Source organism: Bubalus kerabau, chromosome 1, assembly GCF_029407905.1.
Source record: "Bubalus kerabau isolate K-KA32 ecotype Philippines breed swamp buffalo chromosome 1, PCC_UOA_SB_1v2, whole genome shotgun sequence".
Lineage (NCBI taxonomy): Eukaryota > Metazoa > Chordata > Mammalia > Artiodactyla > Bovidae > Bubalus > Bubalus kerabau.
In genome coordinates this window covers 34180078-34195285 of record NC_073624.1, presented here as the reverse complement: position 1 = coordinate 34195285, position 15208 = coordinate 34180078, and the positions used below count along the sequence as shown (strand labels likewise).

Here is a 15208-nt window from a genome sequence, read left to right as displayed (position 1 = left end):
TAAAATAGATAATTGGAATCTAAATGAAATAGCTGCCAAAGCTTCCAATTTGCTTATTTTCTTTATGTACAAAACTTGTTACAGTAGGGTCTGTTTCATTCTGTGGAAGAGAGCTATTGGAAAACAGGTAAGTGACTCTTGTGCATAAAATGCGATGTCTCTGTGTAACTATATTCATTTTCCACTCTGCTGTGTTTTTAGCTGTGGCACTCTTGATGCTATAGGATAAGGAAACATGTTTTTTTTCCAAGATACCCGTGTGTGCAAATATGAAAACTATTGTGAATATTTACACACACCATTTGCAGTCACCATTTTTTATTTTGTAACTTAAAAAAGCATTGTTTGTTTGAAAATATTTTTAATCATGTATTGATCTTTTTGTTTATTTCTTCTTTTAATATTTTTTTACCCCTTGAGTCTGCCATTTCATGCTTTTTTGCTTTTTCCCTTGGCTTATTAACTGTTTCAATGCAGATAATTACTTATCTGGAGAATGGTGAATGGTTAAACAACAGTTGGATGCCTTTGGCCTCAGACCCAGCTCCACATTTAAGAAATGACTACTGGCCCTGCCCCAATCCTTCCCTGGTGTTTGGATCATGCTGCCTCTGTCAGGTCCTTTGGCACATGATTGCTTAATATTTCTCCACCTTCTTCTGGCAGGATTCCCTTCAATGAAGATCCCAATCCCAATACTCACTCATCAGGACCCTCAACCCCTCTGAAAAACCAAACTTATTCCTTTTCACCTTCCAAGTCCTACAGTCGACAGTCCTCTTCTTCTGACACAGATTTGAGTTTGACACCCAAAACTGGTAAGGCACTTCCACTCACCTTTTCTTTTTTTCTTTTATTTTTCAAATTTGTTTTTTGTTCCTTATTAGCTTTCCATCCAAGCCTTTCTTCCTGTTTTTGGCATTTAAGTTAAAAGCTAATGGAAATACTGATCATTTTCAGTGATTACAATTAAAATGTGAAAACTTTGTATAGTTAAGAAGTTATTTTGTTTAAAGCATGACATTTTGTTGATTTAATTATAGTTTAGATATTAAGTCCAGGATTTATTTTTGCATGTAGACATTTTTCATTTCATGCTCAAATTAAGAGGAATAACATCTCAAAGCATTTGAATAGAAAGTAACACTAGTAGCTTGCAGTCCAGTTCCTCATGCAGTATAAACAGTTTTGAATTCATTGTTTCTATTTTGAAATTTAATTCTAAGATTTTATTATGAAAAAACCCTTAAGAACAGCTGATATTGTTATACTGGAGTATATATATTTATTAGCTTTTATTTAAAATGTTTGGTTTTGCTAGTTGTATTCTCTAGGTTAGAAAATAGCATTTCTGCTTTACTTATTCTTGTATATTTCTCAGTATATGAAATTTATAATTTTTCCCTCTCCTATTTGTATTTTGCTGATCTCTCAGTTTTGTGAATATGTTTTATGATAAAAATTGATTAATGAATCAAATTAGTTTCTTATGCCTTAAAATAAAATTAGCTTATTTAAATCCATCGAATTAATATTCTTAAGAAAAATAAAAGATAAATGAAACATTTAAAAGTTAATCGTTTGCAGTTTTTGCAAATAGCATGTTTGGGAGTTTCCTTGACAGATTGAGGAAAACGTTTTGCCTAGTTCATGTGTTATTTTTAATTTGTAATCTTTAGTAACTATTTTTATGTTAGACAAGAAATTTAGAAGGACCCCAGATTTTATGAAAATAACGAGAAGAAATCTAATTCTAGAACCAGTGCTACTTTCAAAGCAAAGATAGGGTGTTTTTAAAAAGCCTGTAGTCATAATATCTGGAGAAGGAAATAACAGCAGACTCTAGTATTCTTGCCTGAGAAATACCATGGGTGGAGGCACCTGGCAGACTAGGGTCCATAGGGTCACAAGAGTTGGACACAGTTTAGTGACTAAACCACCACCACCAGACACACTATTATTTTTTATAAATGTAGTCACAAAATGTAAAGAAGATAATTATTAATACCTAATTCTTTGAAAAGCATTACTTTATTTTTACATGTATAACTATGAACAACAATAAAAAAATGTGATATTTGATAGTAATGGATGCTGTGGAATGTGGCATCTTAACCATATTGGTGTCATAAAAACAGAATCATTGAAATTGTAGGGAATTGGGGGTGTTTTGTTTTTTTGTTTTTTTAAATTTTGTTTTTAAGTAAAGAATAAGATTCTGGCTTTGAAATTCATAATATCAAAACAATAAGGGCGTAGCATAACATTTGATGAGTAGTTTTCTTAATTTTTTGAGACTTTGTCCACTGCTTGTTCATTTTTGTATTCCAAGCCACTTTTCAGTATTCCTTATCTTTTTTTGCCATGCTACAGACACATTTTTTAAAGTATTTTCCTTTGTCTTTCTGTTTCTTTTTAATTAATCAGGAAAACCAAATCTAGTGAAGATTGTCAAGTAATAAATTAACCAAACCAGACTTCTATTCCCTTAGCTTTCTAGTAGGCAATCAACTGTATTATCAATGAAAACTTTTTTGTATTTTCTAGCTCCAAATTTTTGGTTTTTAAAAATTCATTTACAAAAAAAGTATTGTTCTCATGTATTTCTATATAAGCTGCCACTAAGTAAATTATTTTGTTTTGCCTGTAATTATTCACTACATCAGTTGCATTTTTATAGGATATTAACAGTTTTTAGGTGCTTGTCCTAATCATGGGTCCTTAATACTTCTGAAAAAGTGAAAGTGAAAGTGTTAGTTGCTCAGTCCTGTCTGCCTCTTTGCAACCACATGGGCTATAGCCCGCCAGGCTCCTTTGTCCATGGGATTCTCCAGGCAAGAATACTGGAGTGGGTTGCCATTCCCTTCTCCAGGGGGTCTTCCTGACCCAGGGATTGCAGGTCTCCTGCATTGCAGGCAGATTCTTTATCGTCTGAGCCACTAGGAAGTATTCCTATTTTTCATGGAGATTGAAAGTGCCAAAATTATGAATGTTCTAAAATTTCTAGAGCTGTAGGTCAGCATGTATTTCATGATAGATTGGTTGCTCATGATTGATTAATTATATGTACATTGGGAAACAAAAACAGAATAGAATAAAGTTAATAGAACTTAGACTGAGAAAGTTGTTTTTCTGTTTGTAGATAAAGCTCTCATCGACCTTCAGATGAGTCTTGTTTTAAAAAAAATTCACACTTACTTCTGTAGATTTTTATTTTTTGACATTTTACCAGATTTTATTTTCATTTTTTTTTTTCAAGTATTCAACTAGGAGAAGTGGAATTTTAGAATGCTAGTGTTAAGATACTGATGTGACATCTGACTCAAGCTAATTTGTACTTTTTTTTGATCAGGCTTTTTGCCATGTGTGTTTTTTGTGGTTCAGAGCATATTCCTTTGACTCTCAGGTACTCAGATCTTTGTAAATGCAAACAGTGCTGTGATCAGATTTGAGTATTTAAAATTTTAGAGGAAAAAGAAAAGCATTAACATACCTCCTGAAGCATGACAGAAGGTAGTTAATATTGTATTTATTTAAACTTAATGTGGTAGCAGGTGTTTGATTTTTTTTAATTCAATTAAAATACTCATAAGTCATGTGTTTTAGCTAGTAACATTGGAAGAACTATATATATACTCTTACCTCTTTAAAAAGGTTTTTGTATTTGAGACAACAAATTTCTGGCTTTAAAAAATGTGATACATTTGACCTTAAACAGTCTTAAGCAAAAAAATGGGAAGTAATTTAAATGTTTTTAAGGAGTCAGCTAAAAGTAATCAGAATGGCATAAAATCCTGTTGATCGATTTAAAAATGTTTAATGAGTGCAGAGTTTGTAAAGGTTTTGTTAAGTTTTAGACTATGCCTTTTATTTATATTACGTTGAACAGATGATCTTGCTAATGACTTCATATGCTTACTGTAATTTGTGTACGCATTTTACAGTTCATTTTACTGTTACGTTTTGCTTCACCATTGCTTTCCTTATCCTGCATTTTCTGGTCATCTTCTGAATCTGCATCTTTTCTCTGCTACTTTCCTCCACAGCACCTTACCCACAGGGGCCTAGGATTTACCTGTGTCCCAGCTCCCCCTCTCTCCCTTGTGGGTCCCTTCATCTTAAAAAGTCCTGTCTCCTCCTCTCGGAATCTAGCCTTCCCCCTCATCCTTCTAGCCTTGTCAGCCCAGTTCTGAGGAAAAGTGTTTCTTTCAGTGAAGAGCTGTTCCTGGCTGCTTCTGGTAGGATCATATTATGTCAGCTTTTTAATCCCTTTATTCGAAATCATTTTTGAAAAAATTAATTATTTCATACTATACAGAAGTATTGAATATTTGACACAGGATGTATTTCTTATTTTTCTTATTGGCAGACAGTAAAATTACCATGAGAACACAATTGAGGATTACTTGATGGATAATTATGAATATTCTGCTAAATAATCTTATGTATTAAAAATTGTATGTCTAAGTGCTTAGAGCTGCATATTTCCAGTGATTATTAGGTTCTCATTACTAGAATTTCTGTTCTAGATGCTTTTACTTTCTTTCCCTTCACACCAACTCCATTCACGTTGGACCTATGCCATCATGTTGCTAAACCATATGGTTACATTAGTAAATTATTCTGTTTGAATCAGTTTAAGTCTCATTTTAGTGATATTCTTTCATTATCTATTTTTTTTCTTGTCCATTGCATTAATTTTCAAGTTATTCTGCTCTATTTTCTAATATTTCATTTATCTCTACCAAATTACATTTTATTTTATGGCTTTCAATATGCTTCATATGAAGATCTTAGTTTTGTTTCTGTGTTTAGTATTGTATAGTCTCTAAAAATTATGTTTAGGTTACTACAATAAAAATACATTTCTTTTTAATTTTTAAAGAACAAAATGGGACTATACACATGCTAACTTTGTTTCCTTATCCAAGAACAGCTAAAAATATAAAAGTAAATTAGTTCCTTTCTTAAGTCATTGTAGTAAATATGCTTGCATGTATCTTCAGATTTAAAAGGTGGGACTAAATTATAAATTTTAGTTTGTAGAGCACTGGCTTCTCACCTGCCCCCTGCTTTATTTAATTCTTTGACCATAGTTGGTCTATTAGTACTATCAAAAGAACAAAATAAGGAAAGACATTTAAACTTATGCCTTAAAAATAAATACGTCTAAGAGCTTGGGAAATGTAATTCTTTCATCCATAACCATGTACATTTGTGATGTGTCTATTCTATGTCTGCAGTTTTTAGTTTTTAAAAACTTTAATGTCAGTTTTTGCAAATGAGTGTTATGATATGAATATTAGTGCTATTTTGTAATGAATATTATGTTTATGAATGCAAAATTATCAGAAAATAGATGTGACTATATTTCAAAATTGCCTAAAATTCATACTCCTTAGAGAATTTTGGAATATTTTAAGCTCAATTAGTGCTTTCTCTATATATGTATTTAGTTTGAAACAAACATTTAATGTTTTTCTTATTTCTTTTAGTACTCTTCACTTGTTAGCAGGGTATAAATAATTGATATTACATTGATTTTTTATTAGAAGATTCAGCTTTTAAGATTGAATATTATATAAAAAAGTTTATCACCTTAATGTAATTTTAAAAATGATTTTTAGAATAAATTAAGTCCACACTCACTGTGATCAGAATTTTGACATCTTGCTTCTAAAGAAAACCTTGTGAATAAGAAAGAGTATGTGCTTAGTTGCCATCACAAATACTTCAAATGTTTAGATTTTTGTTTTTAACAGATTTTGTTCATGATATTTATGAAGATAAATGCAATTAAACTTTCTATGTCTCTAGTTGTTTTTGGTCATTATTTACATACTGATGTTCTGTAGGAATGGGAAGTGGTAGTGCTGGAAAAGAAGGGGGGCCCTTTAAAGCTCTTTTAAGACAACAGACTCAATCAGCATTGGAACAGAGGGTAAGGTTCACTCAATATTCTTTCTTCTTACACTGTTAATATGATTTTATTCTCATGCTTCTATACTTGTTTCCATATACTAGTTTTGATTAATATTATAATTTCAGTCCAAAAGGTATCATAATAATTTGCTTATAAATGATTACTTTTAATTTGGAATAATTCTATAACTATTTTGGTCTTATCTCCCAAAATTATATTAGAAATAGTCTGTTTGGAAATATCCATTGAATAATGAAATCATTTCTAATCTTACATTAGAGTTTAATATATAAAAGGAAATAGTGGATAATTTTCTAGAAAAAAGTTTATTAGTGTTTTATTAAAAATAATTCTTTAGTATATTAATATAGATTTGCTGAGATGAATTTTATCAGTGGCCAGTCTCTTTGGGATTAAGAAATGCAGATTCCATATTTTTACAGATTAACATAGATAATATGATTGTTCAGTATGTGAATAAATCTCTATATGATTGTTCAGTATGTGAATACATCTCTATTAAGTACTGTAAATTTATTTAATTAAATATGTTGTATGAAGAGCTAAAGTGTTTGGATGATTTTCTCTCTTTATTTTTTTGTATAAACTTCATTGCTAAGGGAGGATCGCCTCATAGGTTCTGTAGAAGGCGGGTATGTTTCTGAACATGTGTGAGAGCCTATTTCATGTATTGGTAGCTTTTCTAGTTTTAATCTTGATCATTTAAGTTTTATTTAAGCATTTAACAAATGTTGCCAGCTTTTTTTCTTTTTATAATGCAAAATTGTTTGTTTTTTGTTTTAATTTAATGGCACTATGAGACTCATTTTTTTTTCCCCCCTAACTAATACAGTGCATGGTTTTATATGTCATGTCAGTTATTTTAAGGCACAGTTCCATAGCTTTCATTATGTCTGATTTGGAAGTTACAAGCATTTACAGAATTTTCTTTTACATGTTCCGTTTTATACTACAGTAAAAAAAAAAAGATGAAACATATCAAATGCCTGTAAAAGGATGCATTTTATAAAACAAAGGTATTTATTTGCTAGAAGTTGGCTTTCGACAAGAGTGTTTTTCAGATGCTATTATTATAAACAATACAACAAGTAATTTTTTTAGACTTTCTTTCCTTGTGCTGAAAGTATCTGTGTGTGCAGTTTGCCTGTTATGAAAGTCTGGAGAGAACAGAGCGGAACTAAACTTGGGACTTTGGTAGGACTTGGGTGGTACCTGGTTCTTTGCCTTTGAGCTACTACTCTTACATCGGCAGGCATATCATGCCAACGACTGCCATCACGTAGCTCACCTAAACATTCAAACTGTACATTGAAACCAAATATAAAGAAAGACTAACGGCGTGGGGAAGAGGATCAGAGTTAAAGTGTGTGTGTCACTTACAGAGAACTCTTATCACCTACCCCCTCCCAGTTTTACATTTTCTGGAGTCCCTTACGCTAGGAATATTTTCTGTAATCTAATTACCATTCTAGAATTCACATGAACAGAGAAACTTGACTTGCCTTGATGTTTGATATAATGAGACTTTGCCTGTGTGTTGAGTCCGTGACTCTCCTGTCCGTACTAAGAGCTTTAAAAAGCACCTAGTTTTAAAAGACAAAAGAAATACTAATCATTGAAAAGGTTTTGGATTTAGTTTGGATAAAATTTATGTTTTCAAATATGCTTTCAAACATTCTTAAACTTTTGGGCGCATTAACACATTGGACATACATTACTAGATAATCCTCGAGGCATTAACAGCAGAGATGTGGAGGTTTATAGTTTTCGTTTACCACTCTGTAAACCTCAGTTGGCAATATATTTACATTATCAAACCTTGCGGTGGCAGTGAGTTGTATGTGTGAGCCTCCCTCTCTACCCTGTGTACATAATGGGTAGAAAAAGCATTGTCGTGCTTGGCTTCCCCATTTACCTGTGGCTGCCATCAGTATGGGAAAAATTTGTGCAGAAATAATGTGGAATTCTTCCTGTATGTGGTCACTTATGCTTTAACTCTGCCAAGTTGAACACTAGATCAAGTTGAACATATGATCTATTTATCATTTTATATATTCATTTTTAAAATATTCACTTCTGCCCCTTGCTACCCTTAATATATTATATGGCCTTTTGTTTCTTGTGGAAAAGAGGAACTTTATTTGTCCATCATCTTTTTATTTTGAGTTACTCAAGTAGCAGTTATCAAAAATAAAAGTGCTTTTTTCTTCCTCTCTCACAAAAGAATTAAAAAATGAATTGACAAGATCGTGGTAATTGGTATCAGATTATTGGGAGATAAAAGTTTAGATTAAGGTTCTGCCTGTGAAGTATTTGCTGTGAAGCAAATTGATTTATTTTTCCAATATGATTCTTTTTTAACTTGCCAGAAAAATGAAGTTACTTTTTAGATTCTGGAATGTATATTTTTCTTCAATAAAGAATCCTAATTGACTTAGTTTAGTTTAGTATTTCCCAAATGTATTTTACCATGAAGTCCTTCCATTTAAAATGCCTGTTAGGAACCCACTTTGGGAAACTTAGATTTAAAATGGATTCTTTTGATAAATTACGATCTTTTTTGAAGTAGGGATAAAATTATATGATAAATCATTGTAGGAACCTGGTGGGGAGTTTTGTATCTAGAAAGTTTTCTGTGGTGTCTTGGGATAATAAAAAAAATCTCTGATTTCAAAAAATGAAATTGATTAAATATCTTTTAAGAAAAATCCTATTTAAATCTTTAAAAAAAATTCCATATGTTCTCAGAATTTTCAAGTAGCCTGTCTCTGAGCACATGCTGTTAAATGATTTATGCTGCATGCACTTGGCTTATGTCAAAGCATCAATGTATGAAGTCTTATCTGGGCTCCACAGGGCAAAATAAGGGCTTTCCAGAGAAAATGTGGTCCCTGGCATTCCCATCTGGACACTGAAGGCAGGGTGTGCTTGGGCGGATCTTAACGAAGCTGTCCTTTTCAGTGGAGGAGAGCCTATGGATTCATCAGGTGTAGTAATAGACTAGAGATTAAAATCAATTATTTTACTCAGTGCTTTAACCAGCAATGGTAAAGAAGCCAGGTGACAAAGTTTGTGGCTCAGAGAGTGTAGGCCCTCTTCATTTCATGTTTCACCTGAACCCTGGATTTGATAGGACATCCATCTCAGGGTATGGTAACGTCTGTGAAGCCTAGTTTTGAGGTACTGTGCACAGGACTGGCACATTGGAAGTGCTCCATAATAGTTACTGGTGATGCTGGTGGGAGGACAGCTATTTAACCTTCAGTTGAGATACTGGCGGTAAGCTCTTCTGAAAGTGTTGTTTGCCAGTCATAGTTTGGGTTGAATAACAATGCCATTTTAATTCTAGGTTAAGTTTGTTGGTTTGTTTTTGGCCACGCCCTGTGGCATGCGGGATCCTAGCCCTAACCGTGGGTAGAATTCATGCCCCCTGCAGTGAAAATGCCAGTCCTAAGCACTGAACTTTCAGGGAAGTCCCTCCAGGTTAAGTTTTATGTTAAACTTGGGGGAGTGTGCTGCCTGGATGAACTGGGGACAGTTAGGACAGAGTCTAAGTTGGCAGGGCATCATCCACCTCTTAGGTCAGCTGGTCCCCTACTACTTCTGCTCTGACCAGCTCTGGAGTGAGCTGTCTCCAGATCCTGTCTCCCCATCCTGTTCTCCCATTTTCTGAAGTTTGGAGAGAAGGGTCAGAGACTCCCAAATAGAGAAATCATTTAGGTTCATTTTCTTTTTCTATCTTATCTAAAATCTTATATGCATATTTCCAGCATGGAATTTACTTATTTCTCAAGTTTAGGTGGAAGTACTACGTTCCATTTAGCTTCCAAAATTTGCATTTTCACTGTCTGTTATCCAAAATATTTAAAATGTTAAATATAAAGATCAAGTGTAACATGCTTTTTGGGCTTTACTACAGTAGTTTGAGGAAATTAAAAAATTTTTAAATTGAAAACAAATCTTAAGGATCTTTTTTTTTTTTTTTTTTTAATCTTAAGGATCTTAAGGACACAACTTAGAGACTGAACAAAAGATTCATGTTTCCAATAGTATGAGCTTATCTGTACATTTCTCATTTAAAATTTATATGTAAAAAATTTAGGTGGAAATAAGGGGGCCTCTGCCTATCAACTGGGTCAAACCTGTCCACTTCCACTGTTTTTTTACTCCCTTTTTACATAGCATAGGTTTTTCTTGCCCTTGTTAAAGATTACTTTTAAATTTTAATGAATTTATTTCTGAATATGAGGGTGTGTGTGCACACACACACTCACACATGTATATATATTTTAATACTATACCTCATGGGTTATTGGGGTGTGCAGGACTGTTTGCCTGTGTGCTAAATGACTCCAAGTTCCTTTGCTGTGTGAATTATGGTCAGTTCATATCCCCATGCTTTAAGGAGCCAGTCAGTAATCTTGCTGTGGTTAATGTGCCTGCTTCTCGTAGTATTCTGTATCTCTTTATCTCCCAACTTTTATTTGCTGCATTTAATCTGCTATGGTCCAGAATAAAAAGATACCAGTAGATTTTAGAATATAATTGTAATGTTATACACTTGTAATTACCGTATATCATTGTATGAATATAGTCTATGGGGATCTCTTAGGAATGAAATACATGAAGTTTAGTCCTTGCAACTTTAACAGTTCTTTTGACTGTTGAGAGCCCCGTTTTGCTTAATTTCCAGTTCTCAGTTATGTTCTGAATAGCTGAGGCTACTGCTAAGTGACTTGTGGTTAAGTGAGCTACGTTAATCTTGGCCGCCAGTCAGGTCAGATATTGTTTTCCTTTCTTGCATCCAGTTTTTATCATATGAGCGGCCTCAGGAACTCTCCTTTCCTTTGGCTGCTGTTTCAGTAAATTTTCTGTCTCTGCTTTACCATTTCTCTGTTGCCTGCATCTCTTCATTTCTAGACTTCCCTGGTGGCTCAGACGGTTAAGCGTCTGTCTGCAATGTGGGAGACCTGGGTTCGATCCCTGGATCGGGAAGTTCCCTGGAGAAGGAAATGGCAATCCACTCCAGTGCTATTGCCTGGAAAATGCCATGGACAGAAGAGCCTGGTAGGCTACAGTCCATGGGGTCGCAAAGAGTCGGACATTTCTAAGTTGACAAATTTGATGTCCGAGAGAGAGAGAGAGAGAGAGTGAGAGGAGAATAAATCCTGGAAGAACTTGTAGAATTTGATTGCCTCCCTTGCTGTCATCTACATACCTCTCCCCTTCTTAATTTGCATTTATATATTTAGATTTTTTTTCCTGCTGCCCCCTTGTTGGTAGAGGAAATAAGCCCACACAATAATTCTCTGCCTACCTGAACTTGACATTGGCTCTTCTCTTCACCTTTCAACGTAGCTGTTAACCTGCTCTGCTCATCCTCTCCCTCCACCTCCCTCAGCCCCACCTTGTTTTAGACCTCCTGCCCCAGAACTTCAAAGTCTACCAGTAGCCTGGAACAGGGTAGGTGTCTGAGGGAGACTCTGCCCCGTCAAGAAGTAGATGTGGATTGTGGTTCAGGCAGATTCCCCATCTCATTGCCAAGTTGGATCGCAATAGGCAATTGAGAGGAAGGAAGAGTGTGTTCAAATATCTCAAATTGAAACTCTGAGAATTTTTTTTTTTTTCTCATTTAGAAGTGATAAAAAAGGTGTTCGGATTCTCTATAACATAATACATATGGGAAAATGGATTGGGAACTCAACATCCAAGGAAGCTTTTCATTACAAAGCATCTGTAATGTATAATTGGTAGCCTTTTGTTAAGGGGTAGAATTCATTTCTTTATGATAAGCTTTTTAACAGGCATGCATTTGTACTTCACACATGGTCAGGCATATTTTTCCCCCATTCTTTCTACTAGGAATTTCCGTTTTTCACCCTGACGGCATTTCCTCCTGGATTCCTTGTGCATGTTGGGGGCGTTGTTAGTGCACGCTCTGTGAAGCTTTTGGATCGTATCCACAATCCTGGTATGTTCTCTAAACATTTGTTTTCTGTGTTTCATTTACTTACACTGTGATTATTATTAACACTGATTTTGATAGTTTTTTTTTGTTTGTTTGTTTTGTTTTTTTTTTTTTTTTTGATTTTGATAGTTTTTTAAGCTGAATTTATCCAAAAAGAAAAATGACGAAGAAAGTATAAACTAGCACACGTTGCTTATAAATATTTGCAGTAATCTTAACTAAAAATAAACTAAGTAGAAGTGTATATTTCAGCTACTTTTTTTTAATACAAAGCAAATCTTGATTCATTTTTGGCCAAGGTGTATCACTCTGAGGCAATCCTTAAATCACTTTTGAGTCAGCTGTTTTCTTTGACTCAGGCAGATAATGAAATTTACAATTTGATCATTGTGGCCATTAGCTTAAGAGGTTAGGTTAATTCTTTTCACTAGAATAATTCTTTATGGGTTATTTGAGTAATTTTCTTATTCATAAAAGAAGTCTTAGTTTGAAATGTATACATTGTGTAGAGAACCTAAAAGTTTTAAAAAAATAATTATTGTCTTTGGGTCCTTGGTTTCTTTCAGTAGCTATTTATTCCATTTAAGCAAACAGGAGAAAATGGCAACTCACTTCTTTAAAACATGAACCTTGATGATAAAAGAGAAAAAAAGCATGCAAGTCCCGGTAATTTCAGACCCTTGGATTAGAAATGCTTTGCTGATTTTTCTAAATCTAAAATAAGCATGAGAAGTATAGTAGGAACTTTCCCTGTGGAACTTGTTCTTGCATCTCTCATTGACTAGATGCCCAGTAACTTGCTCAGGTCACTTATTATTTTGATGACATACCTTAAACTTGAAGTTATATTAGTATTCTTACCTGGCATGTATGCGAATGTGTTTTTGAAAATTGAAATGGTCACTTCCAGTAACCTCTTGGGGCCTTGTACTGACAGCTATGAAAAAAGAAAAGTGCTTTGAAATTATTGTATGCAAAACTCAAGTAATGATTTTGAGGATACAAAGCATTACCGTTCTTTTAGATTTTTAAAAAATTTAATCTGGGCCCCATAGTTTGATGTCATTTGAAGTAAAACAGAATGGAATTTTTCTAGACCCTGAATAGAATTGCAGAAAAGCAATACTATTTGGAATTAGTTAAACTCTTAACGTTGAGCAAATACATATTTTAAGTGCCAGTCTTCTCTTTTTCTTCTCTGGTTTATTATTTTTTTCCCCTGTATCTCATTTTTGGGGTCAATTTAAAATCTTTTCTTCATGCAGTATTTTATGCATTCTGTAGTAATTAAATGGAGAAGGCAATGGCACCCCACTCCAGTACTCTTGCCTGGAAAACCCCATGGACGGAGGAGCCTGGAAGGCTGCAGTCCATGGGGTCGCTGAGGGTCGGACACAACTGAGCGACTTCACTTTCACTTTTCGCTTTCATGCATTGGAGAAGGAAATGGCAACCCACTCCAGTGTTCTTGCCTAGAGAATCCCAGGGACGGGGGAGCCTGGTGGGCTGCCGTCTATGGGGTCGCACAGAGTCGGACACGACTGAAGCAACTTAGCAGCAGCAGTAGCAGCAATTAAAGGCAAATTTAGACTGATGCCAGTTTTAATGGATTGAGATCTTGAAAACTATGCCAAGTTTCATATCTGTGCATTTAGGAACTTGAATTATTTGAGAAGTGCAAGGAAATACTGAGTTAAGATACCTGACACTAACTGGGTGACCCAAGGCCAGTTAGCTGAGTTTCTGTGTACCCTTGACTGAAGTATTTTGATAGTTGGCATCCACCAACTCCAAATAGCTCCAAAACTGGTTCTAGGAATATATTCAGTTGTTCGTGATGGAAACATTTAGACTTCATCATTGCTTCCTTGTACTCTGGGTAAGCTGTAGAATCTAGGAGAAGAAACAAAGGTTATTTAAACCAAATTTAAGTAGAGAGCCAAATTTTAAATTGCATTACTTAAAAAAAAAAACCCCAAAAACCTGCTTTTGAGCGTTTTCCATACTTGCCAGTTTATTTTTAGTTGTGTAAGAAATATAAAATTCCAGGCCCACGGAAGAAAAAACAAGTTCTTCCTTCTTATAAAATATGATTTGTATATTGTAACTATAGCACATCCATTTTCTTTCTCTCCTTCCCTATCAGAATATTTTTTCAGTTTACGTGGAGAAATTCTCAGTTACTGATGGTTTATTTTCCAGAAGATTATGGGCATATATAATACATATAAATACTTGTAATGTTATAAACGTTGTATTTCAGTTTTGTTTTTATTTTCAGTTAAATACAAATCATATTCTAATCGCCCTAATATTATATTATTTTGATACAATTATCACATTATTTGGATTGTTTTTTATATATGTATTGTGCCTGAAAAAGGAACATTTGTTTAACATTTTGTTAATCTTCAGGCCCCGTAAATAATTATGTGTGAAAAAATTTTAATTTGTTTACAGAAGCTAAATGTCAGATCAAAACTCAGTTAGCATCTACCATAATAAAGATTTATTAATTTTATGATTCTGAGTTACTCTGCTGAAAGAAAATTATGACAGATGAGATAACACGTGCTAATGTTAAAAGTCCTATATTTGCACTCTCAGATGAATCTTGCAGCTATTTTTTGACTAGTGAATATGGGAAATTTTCATTTCACACTAAGTATAAAAGGAAAAGCCTTATTTTAAAACGACTACCACCTGCTAACTATTGATTATTATTTTGGAGTTACTTCTTGAGAACTTCCTCTTCTTCAATATTAAACAAACAGGTCATACAATAAGGGAGAGAATGGGATGGTTTTAAAAGGTAATTATCTGAAATAATGATTAGACTTCAGTTAATGTTAGATTACTATAGCATGTTCCTTCTTCTCTATTTCTACTTCTTATTAACTCTGCTGTCTGTGTCTTTCTAGTTCCTGTCAAGTGGTGTTGTCAATTGTGTTCTTATTTGTAGTATTTTTTGTTTTTTTCCTACTATTCTGCACCTAAAACTGATCTACTAATTTGCTGTTTTGAACTCAGCCTTTGTCGGAATTATGGGTAACACAAGATCTTACAAACTGCTAGACTGGAATAGTTTCAATTCAGGTATTTTAATGGTCATTCAGTACTACATATGCTGACAAAAATTATGGCAGCTCAGTGAAGTTTTTAGAATTGTTCTCAATTAAATAGGCTTAATGTCAATTCAGTTAATACAGATACATTTTGGAATACATATGTGATAACTTTTGTAATCTCCATGGAAATACAAACATAAAAATGTTTTTACTAAAATGAATTAATCA

At 33.8% G+C, this 15208-nt stretch overlaps 1 protein-coding gene across 11 annotated transcripts in view; it reads left to right on the top strand.

Annotated features, from left to right (window-relative positions):
- C2CD5 (C2 calcium dependent domain containing 5) overlaps window positions 1–15208 on the top strand; it is a 96540-nt gene that overhangs the window by 30594 nt on the left and 50738 nt on the right. For 4 of the 11 annotated variants that reach the window (XM_055571801.1, XM_055571815.1, XM_055571811.1 and 1 more), the window contains exons 8-12: window positions 667–818; window positions 4047–4238; window positions 5856–5941; window positions 6544–6576; window positions 11807–11915. In XM_055571801.1, the coding sequence (XP_055427776.1) occupies window positions 667–818; window positions 4047–4238; window positions 5856–5941; window positions 6544–6576; window positions 11807–11915 (572 nt within the window). The remainder of the gene's footprint in view (window positions 1–666; window positions 819–4046; window positions 4239–5855; window positions 5942–6543; window positions 6577–11806; window positions 11916–15208) is intronic. The other 7 variants (XM_055571842.1, XM_055571833.1, XM_055571825.1 and 4 more) reach the window with 3 other exon arrangements.